At 46.1% G+C, this 21,248-nt stretch overlaps 1 protein-coding gene across 6 annotated transcripts in view; it reads right to left on the bottom strand.

Moving 5' to 3' along the window:
• Window positions 1-21,248, bottom strand: part of LOC147111928 (protein furry homolog) — a 486,257-nt gene that overhangs the window by 252,100 nt on the left and 212,909 nt on the right. For 5 of the 6 annotated variants that reach the window (XM_085999325.1, XM_085999321.1, XM_085999322.1 and 2 more), the window contains exons 19-23: window positions 19,395-19,550; window positions 18,595-18,681; window positions 16,474-16,733; window positions 15,846-16,035; window positions 13,362-13,486 (exon numbers count right to left, since the gene is read on the bottom strand). In XM_085999325.1, coding sequence (XP_085855451.1) covers window positions 13,362-13,486; window positions 15,846-16,035; window positions 16,474-16,733; window positions 18,595-18,681; window positions 19,395-19,550 — 818 coding nt within the window. The remainder of the gene's footprint in view (window positions 1-13,361; window positions 13,487-15,845; window positions 16,036-16,473; window positions 16,734-18,594; window positions 18,682-19,394; window positions 19,551-21,248) is intronic. The other variant, XM_085999323.1, reaches the window with a different exon arrangement.

Here is a 21,248-nt window from a genome sequence, read left to right as displayed (position 1 = left end):
GCGGTAAAGTCGGGCGGCCGCTGAAGTTTGCGCCCGGCGCAAAGTCGAGGCCATTTCGCCGATATTCAGTAGCATCGCCCTAAGAGGTTGCTGCAGCGCTAAAACTGGCGATGCACGACTATCTTTAGGCGCAAAGCCGGCGGTGCTGAGCGATACCGCCGAGGCCGGGCGCAGCGCAGGTGCAGTCATTTGTTGATTGACGGCAGACACGCTGGCGCCGGCCATCTCTTAAAGGGGGAAGGGTCGAGTTGTTTGGCTGCCACGCCCTGGACACTGCAGTCCTCCAGCTAGGCCTGAGCACTGCTGCTGCACCTATTTAGCGACCAGGACGATGCAGAAGGCCCGGGAAAGAGCGCAGCGCTTTACTGAAGCTGACCTGAGGCTGCTGGTTCGCGCTGTGGAGCGAAGACGCCATATTTTGTTTCCAGACAAGAAACCGGTGACCAGCGTCTTCCGCAAAGCCTGGAGGGATGTCTCCAACAGGGTGACATCCAACAGTGTGGTTGGCAGGACTCCTGTACAATGCAGGAAGAAGTTTAATGACCTCACTAGGATTGTCAGGGTGAGTACCCTTTCCAGTGTCCTCCTCATCCTTGCATGTGCACCTGACATTATGGGCAAAGGGACCTGAAAGCCCTAATGGCCAGCCCTCATCCCGCAGCTATGGGACTGGCATGACCATCAATTGCACATTCTGCACTTTACACACTGTCCAAGCTATTCCACCATGGGAGGCTGTGCAGACAAGATCAGGGCTACACACCGTACTTAGAGACCATCCTTTCTCTTGCAGGCCAAGCTGGCTAACAATAACCGTTGCCACTGGAGATGCCGACCCTGTTCTGGGCACCAATGGTAAGGACCTGACCTTTTGGACCTCTCTCGTTCCACTTGTGCATCAGATCAACATCCTTTGCCACTGTCCGACCAATGCGGTGAATGGCACCACTCATGCCTCCCTCGCTGACGCCCTGTCCTCACTCTAAAGCTACTCTTGTGCCTTCCTGCTTTCAGATGGTGAGGCGCCAGGTGAGGAGGATGTCCCCGAAGCTGCCAGTGTCAGCCCCTCGTCGGAGGAGGAGGAGGAGGAGGAGGAAGAGGAGGGGGAAGAGGAAGGCGGGCCATCAGTGGCACCCTCAGCCGCGCCAACCCATGGCGATGTAGGGGACACGTCTTCCCTGGAGGGGAGCCTGGGGGAAGGGTCGGTGGGGAGTGCAGTTCCTGGGCCCAGCGGCCTGCAGCAACGCGGGAGGGGTGGGGAAGCTCGGCGGCCTTCTCCCCAGAGGGTGAGTGCGGCCTCCAGTCCGGCGACGGTCAGCGCAGAGGAGGTGCGCCTCCTCGAGGAAATGGCGGTCGACTCGGAGCGCAGGCACACGGAGCTCATGCGGGTAGTGGCACGGATGCCTGACGCCATAGAGTCATTGGCGAAGAGTGTCAAGGAATTCGGGGCATCACAGGCCAGAAGTCTGGAGCAATTCGGGGCATCACAGGCCAGAAGTCTGGAGCAATTCGGCGCAGCTCATGACAGGAGTCTGCAGCAATTCGGGGCAGCTCTGGACAGGAGTCTGCAGCAATTCGGGGCAGCTCAGGCCAGGAGTCTGGAGGAAGTCGGTGCAGCTCAGGCCAGGAGTCTGCAGGAAGTTGGGGCAGCTCAGGCAGCTAGTAGCCAAATGATCAGTGGTGCCGTCCAGTCACTGGCTGGTCTGATGCGGTCACAGACCAGGGCAACACGGGCACTAACTGCTGCCACACTCGCTGCGTCAGCCAGGCATTGCCAGGGCACCCGCCGCGCTGCAGCAGCACAGCGGTCTGTCCTTCAGCAGATTGCTGCGCATGCTGCAGTGCTGGCCCGGGCGAGTGCCAGTGTCTCAGGCGACCAGCGAGCGCCTGCCATCAGCCAGCTTGCCCCCATTCCTGCAGCCGCCACTGCCACTCCCCCAGTGGAGCTGCCACGAGCTGCTGGACAGACTGATGCTGCCCAGCCACAGCTGCAGCAGTCACCAGCCGGCCCCTCGAGGGCCAGAGCTCGTCTAGGCCGACCCCCAAGGGCATCTGCCGTCACGCCATGTGCCCCTCAGGAGCCTTCCCCCAGCCTTGCTGCAGCCACTGGGCTCACTTTGAGGAGGAGCAGCAGGGCGGGCAGGGGCCACACAAAGATGCCCAAGGCATCGCCCTCACGGGCCAAAGAGTAGAATGTGTGGTCAGTTGTGTTTGTTTTTGGAGGCCGAGAATTTGATGTTAGTTGTTTGAAGGCCGAGGATGTGACGTTTGTTTTTAACGAAGGCCGAGGATGACGGCCATTTTTGTTTCACACTTTTGTTAATCCTCTCCAGGTTGTGGGAGCGAGTAATGTGTCTGAATGTTTTTTGGGGGTTTCTTCTTTTTTTGTTTTTCATGTGGGAAGGGCTCTGAGTTTGTGCAAAAAACAATTTTCTTTATTCATATTGTCCATGTTTGAACGTTGAAGTTTTGGTTGCCTTAACCGGCTGAGGGCTTGCGGAGCGGCTGCATTCATGTTCTTTCATTGGCACAAGCCATTCCCTGACAGGGGGCCTAGAACCTACGTTCAATAAGCCGCCGACGGGTGGCCCTTGCACCTTGTGCGTCCCTCCTGTGCTGGTCCTCCTCCTCCTCCTGCTCCTCCTCCTGAGGTGGTGCTCCAACCTGAGGTGGCAGTGCCTGAGTCCTGCGGATAGCCAGGTTGTGCAGCATGCAGCAAACGACCACGAAATGGGAGACTCGCTCCGGCGAATACTGCAGGGCTCCGCCGGGACGATCCAGGCAGCGGAACCGTTGCTTCAGGACGCCAATTGTTTGTTCGATGATGTTCCTGGTCGCTTGATGGCTCTCGTTGTATGCCTCTTCAGCAGGGGTCCTGGGCGCGCGGAGCGGGGTCATGAGCCAGGTACACAAAGGATAGCCTTTGTCCCCGATAAGCCATCCTCTTGGGTGAGGCTGTGCCTGGAACATGTCAGCCACAGTTGTCTGTCGCAGGATAAAGGCATCGTGGCTGCTGCCTGGAAAGCAGGCATTGACAGCTAGGCTGCGCTGCCTGTGGTCACACACCAGCTGTACGTTGAGGGAATGGTAGCCCTTCCGGTTGCGGTAATCCTCGGCATTCTCCAGCGGTGCCTGCAAAGCCACATGCGTGCAGTCAATGGCGCCCTGCACCATGGGGAAGTCCGCTATTCTTGCAAATCCCATTGCCCGCTGCTGCTGCTTCTCCGGGGTCATGGGGAAGGAGATGAATTGATGTCTCCTTCTGAAAAGGGCATTGGTCACCTGGCGGATGCAGCAATGCACGGCGAACTGGGAGATGTTAGCAATGTCCCCAGCAGCAGATTGGAAGGAGCCGGTGGCATAGAAGTTCAGAGCCACCGTCACCTTCACTGCCACCGACAGAGACGTCCTGCACCTCAGCTGTGGCCGGAGATCTCTGTGAAGCAGCTGGCAGATCTCTGTGACCACCTCCCTTCTGAATCGCAGCCTCCTAACACACTGCTCGTCAGACATGTTGACATAGGAGAACTGCTGGCGGTATACCCTGAGTGGGTAAGGCCTCCCTTGCTGACGCCTGTTGCCCCCTCTGCGTCTAGCCAGGGCTGCCACTCTCTCACGGCGTCTGTGAGCCCTTTGGACGTAATGCTGAAAGCCAGCGTTGACAGCCCCCATAATATGCTGGCAAACAATGAAATCTCAATGAAGGCAAAGAGAATTACAAAGCTGTGGCCTGAAGCCAGAAATACCTGTCCTAGTGTTGGGCCAAAGCAGTAAGCTCTCTACCTTGGTCTCTCTCCAAAAATCCGTCTCAAAAGAGTGAGTGCTGCAAAATGGCTGGCCTTTATAGTGCAGGGGAAGTGCCCTTTAATTTGCGCTCCCCGCGGCCCGCATCGGCTGTGCACCGTTCCACTCCACAGTCCTTAGGGCCGCCAGGCGCACAATGGGGCGGCACGACTGAAGTTCCGGTTTGGGGCGCACAAAGGGCGTTGCACGAGGAAATTACGTCATGACCTTAGTCTCTGAGTCAACTACTTCACTCTCCATCTTAATGAAGAATTCGATCATATTATGATCGTTCCGCCCCAAGTGGCCTCGCACAACAGGATTGCTAATTAATCTTTTCTCATTACATAATACCCAGTCTAAGATGGCCTGATCTCTAGTTGGTTCCTCGACATATTGGTCCAGGAAACCATCCCGTATACACTCCAGGAATTCCTCCTCCCAGTATTGTTACTAATTTGGTTAGCCCAATCTATATGTAGATTAAAGTCACCCATGATAACTGCTGTGTCCTTATTGCACGCATCTCTAATTTCCCGTTTAATGCCATCCCCAACCTCCGCATTACTGTTTGGGGGTCTGCATACAAATCCCACTAACGTTTTCTGCCCCTTGGTATTTCTCAGCTCTAACCATACAGATTCCACATCATCAGAGCTAATATCCTTCCTTACTATTGTGTTAATCTCTTCTTTAACCAGTAATTCTACCCCACCTCCTTTTCCTTTTTGCCTGTCTTTCCTGAATATTGAATACTCCTGGATGTTGAGTTCCCAGCCTTGGTCACCCTGGAGCCATGATTCCGTAATCCCAATCATATCCGTTTACATCTATTTGCGCAGCTAATTCATCCACCTTATTACGAATGCTCTTTGATTAAGACACAAAGCCTTCAGGCTTTTTTTTTAACACTCTTAGACCTTTTAGAATTATTATTTACTGTGGCCATGTTTGATTTAAACCCTTGATTTCTCTGACTGCCACTTTTGCTTTTCTCCTTCCTGTCTTTTGCTTCTATCCTTGTTTCCCTTTCCTCTGTCTCCCTGCACAGGTTCCCAACCCCCTGCCATTTTAGTTTAAACCCTCCCCAACAGCACTAGCAAACACTCCCCCAAGGACTTTGGTCCTGGTCCTGACCAGGTGCAAACCGTCCAGTTTGTACTGGTCCCACCTCCCCCAGAACCGGTTCCAATGTCCCAGGAATTTGAGTCCCTCCCCCTTGCACTATTCCTCTAGCCACGTATTCATCTGAAATATCCTTCTATTTCTTCTCTGAGTAGTACATGGCACTGGTAGCAATCCTGAGATTACTACCTTTGAGGTCCTATTTTTTAATTTACCTCCTAACTCCCTAGATTCAGCTTTTAGGACCTCATCCCAGTTTTTACCTTTTGGGAAACTACATTAAAAGGTATGACAGTAGAGAAGCAATGGCTAGCATTTAAAGAATGAATACATAATTTACAACAAATATACAGTCCTTTAAGGCACAAAAGCTCCACAGGAAAAGTGGTCCACCTGTGGCTAACAAGAGAAGTTAAAGATAGTATTAGATCAAAGGAAATCAGAGGCTTATAATGTTGCCAAAAAGAGTAGTAAGCCTGAGGATTGCGAGGATTTTACAATTCAGCAAAGGAGGACCAAGAAATTGATAAAGAAAGGGAAAATAGAATGAAAGTAAACTAGCGAGAGACATAAAAACTTCTTCAGGTATGTAAAAAGGAAAAGATTAGCAAAAGTAAATGTGGGTCCCTTACAGGCTGAGACAGGAGAAATTATAATGGGGGAAAAAGGAAATGGCAGAGAAATTCAACACATACTTTGGGGGAAAAATTTGGTATCGCCCCATTTGGGGCGCTATTATCGGCCGTATGCAAAGTTTAGCGCCTGGCGCTAATTATCGCCTCCGACAGCAATCTTGTCTTTTATCGCCCCTGGAGGTGATTGGAGCGCTAAATCAGGCGCTTCACACCTGTCTTAAGGCGCAAAGGCCGAGGAGTGAGGCACTACCTCAGAGTGCTGGCGAAGCAAGGAAGGGCAAATCAAAATAAACCTGCAAAGTGCTGCTCAGTACTCAAACCTCCTTCACACAGCGTTGAATCTCTCCAGAAGTCTCTCTCTCTCTCTCTCTCAGAATGCGTGGTGCAAAAATGTAATCGACAAAAAAAGGCAGGAAGTGGTCGCCTTTAAATAGCGCTCCCCTAGTCCCTTTCTGACAGCATAACGCTCCCCTCAACCTCTCGTTGCGAGCGGCAGGCGGTAAGGCAGGGGGCGCCATTCAATATCCGGTCCAGGGTGCTAACGGGGCGTTGCGCACTTGACTGACGTCACAATCTGCCGGCGCAGGAGATCATGGCGGCAGTGTTTGGCACCGCCGCAAAATGTCTAGTTAATTTCGCGAGTGGCATAAAAATCGCCGCACCCGGCCTCTAGTTGCTTTGCGCCCCAATTGGCGGCCTCTTAAGGCACTAATGGGAGGCACAATCAACTGAATTTTCCCCCTTTGTCTCTGTCTTCACGAAAGAAGATGCAAAAAACTTCCCAGAAATAGTGGCGAACCAAGGGTCTAGCGAGAATGAGGAACTGAAAGAAATTAGTATTAGTAAAAAAATAGTACTGGAGAAATTAATGGGGCTGAAAGCCGATAAATTCCCTGGATCTGATGGCCTACATCCTAGGGTTTTGAAAGAGGTGGCTATAGAGATAGTGGATGCATTGGTTGTCATTTTTCAAAATTCCATAGATTCTAGAATGGTTCCCGTGGATTGCAAGGTAATATAACCCCACTATTTAAGAAAAGAGGGAGAGAGAAAAAGGGGAACTACAGACCAATTAGCCTGATATCAGTCATAGGGAAAATGCTAGAATCTATTATTAAGGACGTGGTAACAGGGCACTTAGAAAATAATAATTGGATTGGGCAGAGTCAACACGGATTTATGAAAGGGAAATGGTGTTTGACGAATCTGTTAGAGTTTTTTGAAGTTGTAACTAACAGAATAGATAAGGGGGAACCAGTGGATGTGGTTTATTTAGATTTTCAGAAGGCATTCGATAAGGTGCCACACAAGAGGTTATTAAACAAAATTAGGGCTCATGGGATTGGGGGTAATATAATAGCATGGTTTGAGGATTGGTTAACGGACAGAAAACAGAGAGTAGGAATAAACGGGTTGGCAGGCTGTAACTAATGGAGTACCGCAAGGATCAATGCTTGGGCCTCAGCTATTCACAATCTATGTCAATGATTTGGATGAGGGGACCAAATGTAATATATCCAAGTTTGCTGATGATACAGGTAGACTACCCTTTATCCGAACTTCCGAAAACTGAAACCCTCTAAAAACCGAAGGTTTTTTCGTTCAGCGTAAGTCGTGCGCACGACTTACGCTGAGCAGAGGGTCAGCGTAAGTCGTGCGCACGACCCCCCGCGGACCCCCGCCGGCCCGACCCCCGCCGACCCCCCCGCGGACCCCCGCCGACCCCAACCCCCGCCGACTTACGCTGAGCGTCAGCGTAAGTCGTGCGCACGACCCCCCGCTGACCCCCGCCGGCCCCGACCCCCGCGGACCCCCCGCGGACCCCCGCCGACCCCGACCGTAAGTCGGCGGGGGTCGGGGTCGGCGGGGGTCCGCGGGGGTCGGGGCTGGCGGGGGTCCGCGGGGGGGTTGGGGGGGGGGGTCCGCGGGGGTCCGCGGGGGGGTCGGCAGGGGGGGGGTCGGCGGGGGTCGGGGCCGGCGGGGGGTTGTGCGCACGACTTACGCTGCGCGTCAGCGTAAGTCGTGCGCACGACCCCCCGCCGACCCCCCCGCAGACCCCCGCCGACCCACCTTCCGAAATCCGAAATTCTCCGAAAACCGAAACACGGCTGGTCCCGAGGTTTTCGGATAAAGGATAGTCTACCTGTACAGAGCTGGGTGGGAATGTAAGTTGTGAGGAGGATGCAAAAAGGCTTCAAGGGGATATAGACAGGCTATGTGAGTGGGCAAGAACATGGCAAATCGAATATAATGTGGAGAAATGTGAAGTTATCCACTTTGGTAGGAAAAATAGTAAAGCAGAGTTTTTTAAATGGTGAGAGATTGGGAATTGTTGGTGTTCAGAGGGACCTGGGTGTCCTTGTACACGAATCACTGAAAGTTAACATGCAGGTACAGCAAGCAATTAGGAAAGCAAATGGTTTGTTGGCCTTTATTACAAGAGAATTTGAGTATAAGAGTAAAGATATCTTACTGCAATTAATAAGGCCCTGGTGAGACCACACCTGGAGTATTGTGTAGAGTTTTGGTCTCCTTATCTAAGGAAGGATATACTTGCCATAGAGGAAGTGCAATGAAGGTTCACCAGACTGCTTCCTGGGATCGGGGGATTGTCCTATGAGGATAGATTGAATAGACTAGGCCTATAGTCCCTGGAGTTTAGAAGAATGAGAGGTGATCTCATTGAAACATACAAAATTCTTACAGGGCTTGACAGGGTAGATGCAGGGAGGATGTTTCCCCTGGCTGGGGAGTCTAGAACCAGGGGTCACAATCTCAGAATAAGGGGCCGGCCATTTAGGATTGATATGAGGGTGGGGAATCTTTGGAATTCTTTACCTCAGAGGGCTGTGGAGGCTCAGTCGTTGAGTATATTCAAGACAGAAATTGATAGATTTTTGGATATTAAGGTAATCAAGGGATATGGGGATAGTGCAGGAAAGTGGAGTTGAGGTAGAAGGTCAGCCATTATCTTATTGAATGGCGGAGCAGGCTCGAGGGGCCAATGGCCTACCCCTGCACCTATTTCTTATAATAATTCTAAGCCAAAGAGAATCCTTTTTATTCTTATTTATAATTTTTTTGACTATCAGGCACCGCATCCTTGGAGTGCTAATCTGAATTTCCTAAAGCACAGTGGAGCAGGTGCCTCTAAAAATGCAGGACACCTGCTCAAATTATTCAAGCAGCCACTTCCCTACAATATTGCATAGAGCAATGGCAACGTTTGTGGTGATTATTCTTGTTTTATAAGAAGCATTGTAATTGGTTGCCTGTTTTCCTGCCTTGAGATATATGCTGTAAGCTTATTGGTTAGTTGATTCCATGTGACCTGTGGTGGCCATCTTAAATTCAGTTTTCTACAGTTTGGTTGAGACTGGGTGCTCAACATGTACTGCTGGTTTTTTAAGGTTAATAAAGCCTAGCTTTTGAAAGGCAATCTATCCTTTATTTCAATTTATTAACCTTTTGCTATAATGGGATGATATCTTCGACCGGAACGATTTAATGCTGACCCTAATTCTGCAGGAGTGGATGATCAATGGAAACATTGGTATCGTACATTTAAAAACTTTTTGGGTGTGTTGGATCAGCAATCTCTAAATAAGTTGGATATACTAATCAACTACATTGCTCCGGATGTGTATAAGTATATTTTGGACTGTGAAACTTATGAATTGGCTATTGCTACGTTGGAAATTTTTTTTGTTAAACCCAAAAATGAGGTATTTGCATGTCACCTTTTATCTGCCCGTAGGCAGCAGGCGGGAGAATCCTTGGATGCTTATTTACAAGCACTCCGGCGCCTTGGTGCTAACTGTAATTATAAGGCCGTGTCTGCAGAAGAACATAGGGAAGAGTCGGTACGGGATGCATTTATTAATGGATTACTGTCTAGATCAATTCGTCAGCGGTTATTAGAAAATAAGATCTTGGATCTTAAGAGTGCTTTTGAGCAAGCCTCTACATTGGATTTGGCTCAGAGAAGTTCGGATTCTTATGCTCTTTTTGATCGGCCTGCGACCGTGGTTTCGGCAGTTCCGGATGAAAGGGAGTTACGTGGGTTTAATAGGAGTGGTTTGCCAGATTCCGAAACAGTTTCTACTTCGGCAGCTGTTGCCTCTAGGATTCAGAAATGTTATTTTTGCGGGAACGCCCGGCACCCCCGTCTGAAGTGCCCTGCCCGGGAGGCTGTGTGTAGTAAATGCGGCAAGGGAGGTCATTACGCACGTGTTTACAAATCGGTTGCCTCCTCTGCGACCATTCAGCCTTTAGATAGGGCGTTTATTGCATCAGTTTCTGCCACCTTTTCCCATGGCCTAAACAAAGCTATAGTTATGGCCCAAGTTAATGGGTTAGAAGTGAAGGCCCTTATAGATACGGGCAGTACTGAGAGCTTTATAAGTCTTCAGTTTGTGAGGGAGAAGCGTTTGAAATTTCGCCTGTTTCCTATCAGGTGTGTATGGCTCAGACGACTCTCACCTCACAAGTAGCTGGTTGTTGCCTTGTGAAATTAATTCTCCTAGGTAATACGTATACTGATATACGCCTATCCGTTCTGCCTAATCTCTGTGCGGACATTTTGATTGGTCATGATGTGCTTCAATTACATGAGTCCCTCAGTCTTTCTTTCGGAGGAACCAAGCCACCTTTGTCTATTTGTGGATTAACTTCTTTATTCATTTCTCCATTATCACTTTTTTCCAATTTGATGCCGGATTGTAAGCCAATTGCTACCAAGTCAAGAAGGTATAGCAGTCAGGATAAAGAATTTATTAATTCTGAAGTTCAACGTCTTTTATCGGAAGGAATCATTGAACCTAGTTTTTCACCCTGGCGGGCACAGGTAGTTGTCACCACTAATGAGAGACATAAGAAGCGAATGGTGATAGACTACTCTCAAACTATTAACAGGTATACTCAATTAGATGCGTACCCCCTGCCTAAGATTGATGAGCTTATCAATAAAGTATCTCAATATAAGGTTTTTAGCACTATTGATCTAAAGAGTGCTTATCATCAGATTCCTATCGCTAAGAGGGACAAACCATATACGGCCTTTGAAGCTGGCGGAAAGCTGTACCAGTTTTGCCGAGTACCATTCGGTGTTACTAACGGTGTCGCCTGTTTTCAACGGGCAATGGATGCTTTTATAAGTGATAATTCTCTCTCTGACACCTTCTCATATTTAGATGACATCATGGTGTGTGGCAAATCAAGGGTGGAGCACGATTTTAATCTAGAAAGATTCCTTCAAGTTGCGGAAAAAGTTGGCTTAACTTTCAGTAAAGAGAGGTGTATCTTTTCGACCACCGAGGTAAATTTACTGGGGTATATTATCTCGGGAAACAAGATTAAACCAGATCCAGAACGGCTGCGACCACTGATTGATTTACCTTGCCCTACTAATTCTAAGGCCTTGCAACGAGTTGTTGGACTGTTTTCTTATTATTCGAATTGGATTGCAAACTTCTCGCAGAAGATCCGGCCCCTTATTCGGGTTACAACATATCCTCTATCATGGGAGGCCAGGATGCGTTTTGATAATCTTAAAAAGGATATCCTTGGAGCAGTTGTGCATTCTATTGATGAGCAGGTTCCCTTTGTGATTGAGACGGACGCTTCCGATTTTGCAATTGGGGCTACCCTGAACCAAAATGGAAGACCTGTGGCCTTTTTCTCACGTATTCTGAGCAATAGTGAGCAGAGACATTCATCAATAGAGAAAGAGGCGTACGCAATAGTAGAAGCACTGCGTAAATGGAGACATTATTTATCTGGGTGACATTTTACGTTAGTAACTGACCAAAAATCTGTGTCCTTCGTGTTTGATGTCAAACATTTCGGAAAGATTAAGAATGATAAAATAATGAGGTGGAGGATCGAGTTGGCATGCTACCATTTCGATATAGTCTATCGTCCGGGGAAGGATAATGTCGCTGCTGATGCGCTGTCGAGGGCTTATTGTTCTGTGCTTCACGGAGATACGCTTATTAATCTTCATAATGCTTTGTGCCATCCTGGTGTTACGAGGATGATACATTTCGTACGCAGTAAGAATTTGCCCTTTTCAGTTGAAGACGTCAAGCGGATGACTTCGTCATGCTCTGTCTGCGCCCGGTGTAAACCGAATTTCTTTAAGCCTCAACGAGCTCATCTTATAAAGGCTACTTCTCCCTTTGAACGCCTGAGCGTTGATTTTAAGGGGCCTCTTCCTTCAACGACTCAGAATCGATATATATTTACTGTTGTGGATGAGTTTTCAAGGTTCCCTTTTGCTTTTCCTTGTGCAGATGTATCAGCTGCTACAGTTATTAAATGTCTGACTCAACTTTTTGTCATCTTTGGGATGCCTGCGTATATCCATTCGGATCAGGGAAGTTATTTTATGTCTTCCCAGTTGAAGGAATACCTCCAGAGTCGGGGAATTTCTACTAGCAGAACTACCCCGTATAATCCCCAGGGTAATGGACAGTGCGAATGATACAATGGGGTGATCTGGAAGGCAGTTATGTTGGCTTTGAGATCCCGGAACCTTAAGAATACACAGTGGGAAATGGTACTGCCTGATGCCCTGCATTCCATTAGATCATTGCTTTCAACGGCTACTAATGTGACCCCCCATGAAAGGCTCTTCAACTATCCGCGGAGATCCACTACGGGATATTCGGTACCTTCATGGCTTACTATGCAGGGACCTGTGCTGCTCCGACGCCATGTTAGACTGTCAAAGTATGATCCTTTAGTGGAGGAGGTGGAGCTATTGGAGGCAAATTCCCAATATGCTCACATTCGATTCCAAGATGGGAAAGAAAGTACGGTTTCAGTTAAAGACTTAGCTCCTTGTGGTGGCCAGCCCTCTCCTGAGGACATTAACAATAGCCATAATTCAGATAATGTTGATGTCGTCACAGATACTATGAACATTTCCAATCCTATTGCAGACACTTACAATTCTCTTAGTCTGCCCCCGATGGATGTTCATGACCCTCCCAGTCTACCTTCTAATGGGACTTCCAATCCGGAAACCGTTGATAATCGGGATATTGATAGCCTCCCTGCAGAAGATATTTCTGTGTCTCCTGGTGTGGGAGGGCAAGGAACTCCACCAAGGCTAAGAAGGTCGACACGAACAAGATATCCGGTCGACCGATTAAAAATGGACTTTTAAAATAATTAATAATTTAATAGTAAAATTTTAAAATTGTTGAAGGCATTATACATGTATTGCTCTAGTCATAAATAACTAATTGTAAACTGTAAAGGCTACCTAGGTTGAAGTATATTTTAAAGGAGGGGTGAATGTGGTGATTATTCTTGTTTTATAAGAAGCATTGTAATTGGTTGCCTGTTTTCCTGCCTTGAGATATATGCTGTAAACTTATTGGTTAGTTGATTCCATGTGACCTGTGGTGGCCATCTTAAATTCAGTTTTCTACAGTTTGGTTGAGACTGGGTGCTCAACATGTACTGCTGGTTTTTTAAGGTTAATAAAGCCTAGCTTTTGAAAGGCAATCTATCCTTTATTTCAACGTTAAAGTGGCATTGCAAGTATCACTCCACAGCACTTCTGTGACCCTAAACAGGTTTGTGGAAATTCTAGGCTTTTGTGTTTTTTTACCTTTAAAGAAATGTACAGAACACTCAAACTATAAGATAGTCAGCAAATGACTTTAAATACAAAGGTGATTATTCCATTACTGAAATTCATAATTATCACTGTAATAAAAATTGTAAAATGAAATCAAAGACTTGATCTGACTTTAATATAATTGTTACATTTTAGTAGGCAAGGCAAATAAGTGGTTTTTGAGGTACCTGAACACAAGAGAATTCGTCCTTCCAAATCCCAGTACCAGTGATTCTGTAATTTCTATGCTTTCAGCACGCATCAATGGGACCAGTTGTTTCAACAATACTGCCACAGATGGCGTTCCTATGACCTGTGCAATGATAAATAATGACAACCCTAAAATATATTGAAGAACTTTCTAGCACAAATAGATGATGATTTCACTTTTTACCTCAAAGGCTTTAAGTCATTTCATACCAAAAAGCAAAAAACATACAGCTAATTAAATATTATCTAAAATTCACCAGTGATGCTATAAAACTAGTATTTCACAATCTGACCCAGTCTAATTTTTTGCATAATCCTTATGGAGGGAGTCACAGCACGCAGGGAGGTTCTCTTCCCTTCCAATAGGCGGAAGACACCTCCCCAGGGCACCAACTCAGCCTGGTTGCACATTACACAGGAGGGCACAAGCAGGGATGTCGTCAGGAGGATCAGGCTACAGTGGCGCAAACCTTTCAATGATCTCAGGAGATCACGAAACGTTACTGCAAAGCCACACTCAGCCTCATCCTGCTGTGCCACTCATCACATCCCCATCACTCTGCCTTCCCTTCCCTACTCCTGCACATCCTTACTCACACCAACTTACCTTGCACCTCCACCCATCCCTCTCTATTTACATTATCACTTCCCCATCTCACTAGCCACCCCTCACACTCACCCTCATCCTTGTCCAATCATACTAACTAACAACACATAAGTGTAGGCAGTTGGGTGTTATCACCAATGTTCATGTAAAGTTTCTGTGAATGTGTTGTCAAACATTCAAATCTTTATTTTCAACACTTTGCCTTCTTGGACAGATCTGTGTGCACCTTTGGAAGTGGCTTAGTGAGTTGCAGTGAATGAGGAGACATAATGGTACCCCCCTCAATGGTGATGAGTGTGAGAGGAATGGCTTGGGCATTGTCGGGATGCTTTATGGTGTTGGTGTGGGGTGGAGCCAGCCTGGCGCATCATGTGGCAGCCAGGGTGTACAGCATCAAGTGAAGTAAATCTGGCCATGGTGAGGCTATCCCTGGCCTCTCGGGCAGCAATGCGCTCGGGTGCTGATGTTTTGTGTCCTGTGCAGCATCAGGTGATTGCGGAGAAGGTTGGTGCTGCTGGTGTTGGAGTTGATCGTGGTGGGATTCTGAGGACCAAGGTGACATTTTTTCAAGGGCACTGATGCTGATGGAATAGATGGCAGTTGAAGTTGAGATGACACAAGCAATCTGTCAATGGTGAGAGAAATTGCTCCAAGGAGGTGACACTGGATAGAGAGTTTGCTCCAAACATTTCAAACCTCCATAAAGCTGAAAAGTGTATTCCAAATCCTAAAGGTTCCAGCTTCTAAGATTGGAAATTGAACAGGTGTGAAATGGTAGCTTTTATACCACTTTTGCAGCTGTCAGCTAGTCACAGCAATGGAGAGTCACTGAGAACCCGACACACTTACCTGACATGATCTCCGAGCGCCGGGAACCTTGTATAAAGCATGGCAAAATCGTTAGGACCTGGTAAAGTGCTGCTTAAATACCTTTAAGCAGCTTCTTAAGTATCTCAACTGCCTGACCCGTCGCTTAGTGCTGGGTCTGCAAAGCGCAGGCAGACCCCACACTTGGGAAACTGACACGGAGGCAGGTTCAGAGCAGATTTCCGCTCCGCCATCAATCACTGCCATTTTGACAGCAGACCCTTCTCCAAACCCACCCTCTGAGCGCCAGCAAAATTCAGCCCAAAATGTGCACCCAAGAGAGAACAGTAGAGAGCCTGTTCCTATGCGATTTTGAACCACCACGAAAGAAAAATAGAACTTGCAGTTTTATACTACTTTTCATGTCTTCAGGACTTCCCAAACTGCTTCATAACTAATTAATTATTTTTGAAGTGAAGTCACTGGTGTTATGTAGGCAAACACAGCAGCCAATTTGGACACAGTAAGGTCCCACAAACAGCAAACAGGATAAATGACCAGTTAATCTGTTATGATAGTGTTGATTGAGGAATGAATGTTTACCAGAATACTGGAAGAACTCCTTGTTTTTCTTTGAAAGAACATATGTGTTCAAGTCTTTTGACTCAGAGGTACAGTACTACCACTGAGCCAAGCTGACAATGAGCAAAAAGACACACAAAAATACCATGGATTAACTCTTGTTTGTCTTCTTTCCTCTTTTCCAACAGTAAGCCATAGTGCCTCCAACAGCTCCTCCTTACAGAAACAGGGCTGAGACAAGTAACTCAGCAGAGTATATGTTCAACCTACACACTTGCTCATTATAGTGCCATACATTGTTTTTTGAGACATACCCCACCACATCATGGGCTAAAATCACTTCAAAATTAACGTTCTCTAAATAAATTAAAAAATACATCATCTCAAGAACTTTGATTTTGCAGTAGAAAGTTACTCAGTTGAAAAGCATTCAATTTTCCCCCATGTTAAAGAAAAACATTGGTACCTTGTTATCATAGCTATAACTACCGTCAGGCGTTGTAGCCATGATTTCTGGAGTTGAAGCTCTAAGGTGACCAGGACTCATGATACTGGGTTTTGCTACTCCAAAGCAAAGGATAAGATAGTTCCTCCAAAGGGTCACATAGTTGTCCCCAACACTTGCGGTACTCACTTTTTTTGTGTACATAGGACTACTGCAAAACAACAGCAGAAATGTGAAATTGTAGTCGATCTTAAACCAATTATTGTCTGCTGGAACTATGCATAGAATTACATATAATTTACAGACAATTCACTTCACGCGAGCCTCTTCCCACTGCCTGCTCATTCCATTCAACAGTGCCTCCACAAGCTGCCTTGGTTCTATTGTTTCCTGCTGATCATTCTTTTTAAGTGGTACAGCCATTACATGGAAAATGTGCATTCAGCCTTTGCTTAGGATCACTTGGGTCAAAAAACAAATCCTTTCATTATGTCTAGAGCCTAGACCAGGTCTGGTTTTGCTCCAAATTGCTTAACTACCGTCTTGAGCAAGGCTAAGGAGAGAGGGAAAGGTTAGCATAATAAAATAATACTTCCTGTGGTTTCTCATCATTTAAAAAAAATGCAGCAATATATTCAATATTACTTACTTAGGATCAATGTGAGGCATCAACAGCTGCAATCTGGTAAAGGCATATGGCCAGGCATAGCTAAGTGCAGTAGGGCAATGCTTTGGAAGATTCTCCAGTCTGAGGAAGCTGAAGAGGCACAGAACCCAGGGATCTTTCACGGATTGTGCAAATATCCAGACATGAGAAGGACTCTTTACATCATAATGGCTGTTAACCAAAACTGCATTCCACTCTACCAGCCATTGTAAATCACCATTGTGTCCAAAGGGTAAGGTGGTCTGTACAGAATTATAAATATTAAATTATTCTGAAATCAATGTTAAAGTTACGTTCACATTCAGCACAGTATTTACTCCATGAATGAGAAAGACCTTATGTTGGAGGGGGCGGGGGGGGGGGGGGCGGTGAGGGAGGATTTTAACCCTCACCACCTGGCATAAGCTTTAAAATGGAGTGGCGGACTTACCCTTTGGCTTCCCACTCCAATCCGGCTGACTACAATTTTAAACTGCAAGTGGAAAGGACACCTGCTCGAAGTCATCGGGGACCTTCTTTAAATATGCAGATCATCGAGGCCAACTGCAATATTAACCTGAGGCCTGAGCGGGGGAACAGTGATGGCTTCCTTACCAGGCCAAAGATCTTAGAAAGTGGATCCTAGGTCAGAAGAGGCCCAGAAAGCTAAGTTTAAAAAAAAAAGTTTACTTGTGGGCCAGGAAGAGCAGGTGTGCTCCTCCTGGCCAGACAAGGAAACCGCGAGGTTCCCCTACTCTGGGCTTTTCTGCCCTTCCCTGACCAGAATCCCTGTCCGACCTCCCCCCTGAAGACTTACCTTAGTGCTGGGACCTACCATATTAAGTACTGTAATTCACAGACACATCATTTTAAAAATTAAGATAATTAATTTTTATTTCTATTTAAAAATCTAACTGTAATGAGCCCCTTCAGGCTTAAACAACTTGCATTTATACAGTGCCTTTAACATAGAAAAATATCCCATGGCACTTCACAGAGGCATAATCAAAAAACAGACAAGGAGCCAAAGATGGAGAGATTAGAGGGGTTGACCAAAAGCTTGGTCAAAGAGGTGGGTTTTAAGAAGAGTCTTAAAGGAGGAGAGTGAGGTGGAGATGTGGAGGGGACCAGGTCAGCAGTGAATGGGTGAGCAGGACTTGGTGTGGGATAGGATATGGCAATTGAGGGTGGAAGGGGAAGGAAAGAAGGGACAGTTATTAGCGGAGAAAATAAGCAATTTTGTCTGTGAAGCCCACATTACAGCATGGTATTATTACTAAATATAGCCTGCCTAGTGCCTAAAACTCATTTTTCCGCCTGACTAATGAATGTTCAGAAGCATCTACATATGTTATCAGGGCCAATTCTGAGCTCCCATGCTTGCAAGTAGTTTATTGCTGGAAATTGTGGGCTCAAATTGCAACATGGAAGTTGGTGATACGTTCCCTGTAAACGACACTCCCCACTGGGTGTGCAGAATCTGTCTCAGTCAATTTGACGTGATCTGGAAGTTATCCACACTCTTCATATATAATAACTGCCTATTCTGATTCTCTAATATTTCTACTTAATTTATTTCTGAAGAGATTTACCTGGTTTTTAACACTCATATACTTTGTACATAAAGGTTTCATTTTAATCTCTCTTATTATCACCAAAATTATGACTTTCTATTGCCCACTTACCTCTTCTAATAACTATTTTAGTCATCCAAAACTGATTTTTCTATGTAACTCCCAGTCTTTATTGCTTCATGATTCCTTTGAGGGCTATTTTCAACTGCCGGCCCCCTGTTTCTCACCGTAAAAATTGTCGGCCAGCAATTAAAAATAATGGGGGAGGGGGCGGGGGGTGTCAGGCAAGCCTGCAAATTGGCAAACAGCCCATCTGCCTGAAACAGGCGGGAGGCTGCAAATCCAGGTACTGAAATAGCCCAGACCCTACGTTGGCAGGAACGGGTAAGTGGAGTGGCTGCTTTGCCAACTTTGTTCGCTTTTTGGACACGACTTGAAAATCGTCCTCTTGTACTGTTTAGTCTTGGGTAGTTTCTGAAGATATGTACACCAAGTCTGGAAAGCACCTTTAGTATTCTAAATTCACAGTCAATAATTTATTTGTACTTACTGAATCTGAGGCTGCTACATGGATAAAACTCTCCAGAATAGATGAACTCAACTGATCCATAACTTCAATCATTGGCTTATCATCATCCTGTGTTTGGAAGAACAATTATGTCAGTATACGCATGCAGATTGAATTATGCCAAGTTTAGACACAATTCTACAAAATACAATTATTTTGAATATACTTTACATGAAAATGTGGTTTTCTTTATAAATTTATCTTTAATTTTTGAGATTGATCATTCGGAACTACTATTGTCATGTTAGCGTAAGTACTTGGGGGCTGATATTCCTTGAGCTATGTTCCACCAGAAGTGAGGTGGACTAGAATTTCTAGCCATCAACATAGCCCAGTGTGAAGTGGATTAGAAGTGGTAAAGTGGATTAAAGGTGCAGGCACCCATACTACTGCTCAGCCCCATGGCAGGGTCAGGAAAATTGGAGTGCATCTTGCTGTTCTGTTTGGGGAAGTGGCCATTTCTGCGATTGACTGCTGTTCATGATGGAAAGGGAGGGTGCACCTTTTGCACCTGCCCCATATGCGTTGGAATTTCAAAACATTAATAAAATGGGAGGAGACCCAGCGTAAACAGGTCCCGCCCCAAATTCCATTCCCCCTTCCCATCTTGGGTCTTGTTCCTCCCTCCCATTCCCAGGTGTGTCGGGCCATCATGTTTGTAAATAACCAATTTTGAATTACCAGCTTTGCAAATGCAAAACCATAAGATAGTCTTGATTATCATTTATTCTTAATATGTATTATAATATTTTTCATTACAGAGGGAAAAAAAAAGTTCATACCTCTGACTGTCCTAAAGCTGAAAACAAAGCACGAACTTCCTTCAGGATAGAAACAGCCAACTTTCGTGTTGCAATCTGGCAACTACAAAGTAAAACGAGTGCAAATCCTTCCACAGCATGTAGCACATTTGAATGAGGACTTCTTTCCTGATGAAGCTAATGGTTAGATCCATTTGAAATCAACTTTGTGTTAATTAGATAGCAATTCAAAATTATATAACATTTTCAGAATAAAATATTCTAATTATACATTCAAATGATTTTACATACGTTTGGAACATATGGCATTCTTTTCACTCTTTTTTCTAAAGTTATATTTATAAATGTTTAAAATACATTGGAGAATAATGGATCCTGGAGATGATTATATCATCTGAAAACTGAGATGACCTTACAGCTTTGAAATCACTCCAGGGTATCTATTATTATTTTTAATATGCACTGTGAGATTTATAGGGGTAGATTTATTTGAGCAGGTTTTAATCTTTTCCCACCCCAGTGTGTTTGAGTGCTACTGCACTGCACCAATTGGAGCTAAATTTAGCCTAGAACAATATCACAGTCTAGCTAATTAGCATTCTCTGGCCTTCTCCCAGGCACACAAATATCTCAGTGAATGGGTGTGCACCTCAGATCTGGGAAGGAAACTTGAGTTCTGCTGCAAGCTTTAGAGTGCTACTATGACGATAGCAAAATACGATAGCAAAATACTGCAGATGCTGGAAATCCGAAATAACAACAGAAAATGCTGGAAAAACTCAGCAGGCCAGGCAACATCCGTGGAGAGAAAATAGAGTCAACGTTTCGGGTGAAAACCCTTTGTCAAGACTAAAGAAGCACAGGAAATGAAATAGAGTGCTACTGTCTGCCAATTTTGGGCCTTCTGGCTGCTGTGTAAAATTAGATGGTCTACAGCCCCGGTGATTGTCCTTGCTGGCCTTTAAAACAAATACTTATCTGTTCAAGGTGTAAGGAAGTTGTTGGCAGCCCTTTCTTAGATTCTCCAATCTGGGTGCAACCTGTCAGGCCCACCTTCAGTGGCTGTACCACTGTTTGGGCCTCTGCCAGGTGCAGACCCAGGAAAATGATGTGAATAGCATTTTGACATACAGCAACAACTTGATTTGTATAGCACCTTTAATGCAGAAAAAAGTTCCAAGGCATTTTTACAGAGGTGTATGGAAAAAATTGACACTGAGCCAAAGGAGGGAATATTAGAAAAGATGACCAACAACAACAACTTGTATTTATATAGCTCCTTTAACATAGTGAAATGTCCCAAGGCGCTTCACAGGCGTGTCATACAACAACATTTAACACCGATCCACATAAGGAGAAATTAGGGCAGATGACCAAAAGCTTGGTCAAAGAGGTAGGTTTTAAGGAGCGTCTTAAAGGAGGAAAGAGAGGTAGAGAGGTGGAGAGTGTTTAGGGAGGGAATTCCAGAGCTTAGGGCCTAGGCAAAAGAAGGCACGGCTATAAATGGTTGAGCGATTAAAATCAGGGATGCTCAAGAGGCCAGAATTAGAGGAGCGTAGATATCTTGGGGGGTTGGAGGAGATTACAGGGATAGGGAGGGCGAGGCCATCGAAGGATTTGAAAACCAGGATGAGAGTTTTAAAATCGAGGCGTTGCTTAACCGGGAGCTAATGTAGGTCAGCGAGCACAGGGGTGATGGGTGAACTTGGTGTGAGTTAGGACACGGGCAGCTGAGTTTTGGATGACCTCAAGTTTACATAGGGCAGAACGTGGGAGGCCAGCCAAGAGAATGTGTTGGAATAGTCAAGTCTAAAAGTAACAAAGGCATGGATGAGGGTTTCAGCACCAGATGAACTCAGCCAGGAGTGGAGACGG

This window comes from Somniosus microcephalus, chromosome 10, assembly GCF_052327205.1.
Source record: "Somniosus microcephalus isolate GS21.2 chromosome 10, FLI_Smic_1.0, whole genome shotgun sequence".
In the NCBI taxonomy this organism is placed as follows: Eukaryota; Metazoa; Chordata; class Chondrichthyes; order Squaliformes; family Somniosidae; genus Somniosus; species Somniosus microcephalus.
Note: the sequence above shows the minus strand (reverse complement) of the source record. Positions and strands in the feature narration are given on the sequence as shown.